General features: G+C 39.1%; 2 protein-coding genes across 2 annotated transcripts in view; both read left to right on the forward strand.

Annotated features, from left to right (window-relative positions):
* The first annotated feature begins 880 nt into the window (after window positions 1-880).
* Window positions 881-1510, forward strand: LOC137628584 (protein FAM133-like). The gene has a single exon (XM_068359737.1). It carries the CDS (start codon window positions 881-883, stop codon window positions 1508-1510), a length of 630 nt encoding a protein of 209 aa, XP_068215838.1.
* LOC137628585 (cuticle protein AM1159-like) overlaps window positions 1510-2446 on the forward strand; it is a 3237-nt gene continuing 2300 nt past the window's right edge. Inside the window, 1 exon segment of the mRNA XM_068359738.1 lies at window positions 1510-1596. Coding sequence (XP_068215839.1) covers window positions 1510-1596 — 87 coding nt within the window.

Here is a 2446-nt window from a genome sequence, read left to right on the forward strand (position 1 = left end):
AAGACTGGAGCTATTGTAGAGGTAATGCCTTTGTCGAATGGAAATCAAATTAAGTAGAAGAAGAAGAAGAAGAAGAAGAAGAAGAAGAAGAAGAAGAAGAAGAAGAGAAGAAGACTGGAGCCGTTGTAGAGGTAATGCCTTTGCCGAAAGAAAATCAATTAAGTAGAAGAAGAAGAAGAAGAAGAAGAAGAAGAAGAAGAAGAAGACTGGAGCTATTGTAAAGGCAATGCCTGCCGAAAGGAAGTCAAATTAAGTAGAAGAAGAAGAAGAAGAAGAAGAAGAAGAAGAAGAAGAAGACTGGAGCCGTTGTAGAGGTAATGCCTTTGCTGAAAGAAAATTAAATTAAGAAGAAGAAGAAGAAGAAGAAGAAGAAGAAGACTGGATCCGTTGTACAGGCAATGTTTTCGCCTAAGAAGAACAAGGAAAACAAGAATAACAAGAACAAACAGAAGGAGAAGGAGAGTGCAGCCGTTGTAAGGGCAATGCGTTCGCTTCAGAAGAAGAAGAAGAAGAAGAAGAAGAAGACAGGAGCATTTGTAAAGGCAATGCCTTCGCCGTAACGAAATCAAATCAAATAGAAGAATATGCAGCAGAAGGAGAGTGGAGCTGTTGTAAAGGCAGGGCGTTCACCTAAAAAGAAGGACAAGAACAAGAAGAACAACAACAACAACAACTACAAACACAAAAAGAAGAAGAAGACAGGAGCTGTTGTAAAAGCAATGCCTTCGCCGATAGGAAAATCCAATAAACTAAAAGATGTAGCAGTTAAAAGAACAACAAGAACAAGAACAAGAACAAAACAAGAACAAGAATAAGAACAGCAACAACAACAGAAACAAACACAAAAAGAAGAAGGAGGGCACTAGCTGTTGTAAAAGTAATGCCTTCGCCGATAGGAAATCAAATTAAGTACAAGAAGAAGAAGAAGAAGAAGAAGAAGAAGAAGAAGAAGAACGGCAGCAGCAACAACGACAACAAACACAAAAAGAAGAAGGAGACAGGAGCTGTTGTAAAAGCAATGCCTTCGCCGATAGGAAATCAAATTAAGTACAAGAAGAAGAAGAAGAAGAAGAAGAAGAAGAAGAAGAAGAACAGCAACAGCAACAACTACAACAAACACAAAAAGAAGAAGACAGGAGCTGTTGTAAAAGCAATGCCTTCGCCGATAGGAAATCAAATTAAGTACAAGAAGAAGAAGAAGAAGAAGAAGAAGAAGAAGAAGAACAGCAACAGCAACAACTACAACAAACACAAAAAGAAGAAGGAGACAGGAGCTGTTGTAAAGCCAATGCCTTCACCCAAGAAGAGGAAGAAGAACAAGAACAAGAACAAGAACCAAAAGAAGAACAGCAACAACAACAACAACAACAACAACAAACACAAAAAGAAGAAGAAGACAGGAGCTGTTGTAAAAGCAAAGCCTTCGCCGATAGGAAATCAAATTAAGTACAAGAAGAAGAAGAAGAAGGAGAAGAAGAAGAAGAAGAAGAAGACTGGAACGACTAAATAATGAGTCCAGTTTTTGCGGCAGAAGGTCATCCAGGGTCTTCTTTCGCTTTGGGGCACAATCACGTGATGGATGCGTGGAGTGAACAGGTATTTGTGGAGTGAACAGGTATTTAGGCAAAGAAAAGCTTTACATCTAGCGAGGATAAGACCATGTACACCTATGATCACGTTTATTCTTTTATGTGTTTTCCACGTTTCCTTTTAATTCCTTTTCCTTTTACTTTTTTCTTGTCTTACTCTTCCTTTTTTTTTCTTTTTTTCGCTCCTTATTTCACAGGTGAGATAAAACCCTTCTATTTATATGTTACTTTACGTTCTTTGATGTTTTTAAACTCTTATGTGTTTTTTATCATTAATTCTCTCTCTCTCTCTCTCTCTCTCTCTCTCTCTCTCCTCTCTCTCTCTCTCTCTCTCTCTCTCTCTGCTACGCATTTTTCCGTTATCATAACATTTACTATCTCTCTCCCTCTCTCTCTCTCTCTCTCTCTCTCTCTCTCTCTCTCTCTCTCTCTCCGCTACGCATTTTTTCCGTTATCATCATACCATTTACCCTCTCTCTCTCTCTCTCTCTCTCTCTCTCTCTCCTCTCTCTCTCATCTCTCTCTCTCTCTCTTACGCATTTTTTCAGTTATCATCATAACATTTACTCTCTCTCTCTCTCTCTCTCTCTCTCTCTCTCTCTCATCTCTCTCTCTCTCTCATCTCTCTCTCTCTCTCTCTAACACTGCTTCGTATTTTTTCGTTATCATAACATTTACTCTCTCTCTCTCTCTCTCTCTCTCCTCTCTCTCTCTCTCTCTCTCTCTCTCTCTCTGCGTATTTTTTCGTTATCATCATAACATTTACCCCCTCTCTCTCTCTCTCTCTCTCTCTCTCTCTCTCTCTCTCTCTCTCTCTCTGCTAAGCATTTTTCGTTATCATACCATTTACTCTCTCT

The sequence above is a fragment of the Palaemon carinicauda genome, chromosome 36 (genome assembly GCF_036898095.1).
Source record: "Palaemon carinicauda isolate YSFRI2023 chromosome 36, ASM3689809v2, whole genome shotgun sequence".
Classification (NCBI taxonomy): domain Eukaryota; kingdom Metazoa; phylum Arthropoda; class Malacostraca; order Decapoda; family Palaemonidae; genus Palaemon; species Palaemon carinicauda.

Excerpts from the sequence above, each read along its gene's own strand:
- LOC137628584 (XM_068359737.1), top strand. The coding sequence starts at position 881 with ATGCCTTCGCCGATAGGAAATCAAATTAAGTACAAGAAGAAGAAGAAG.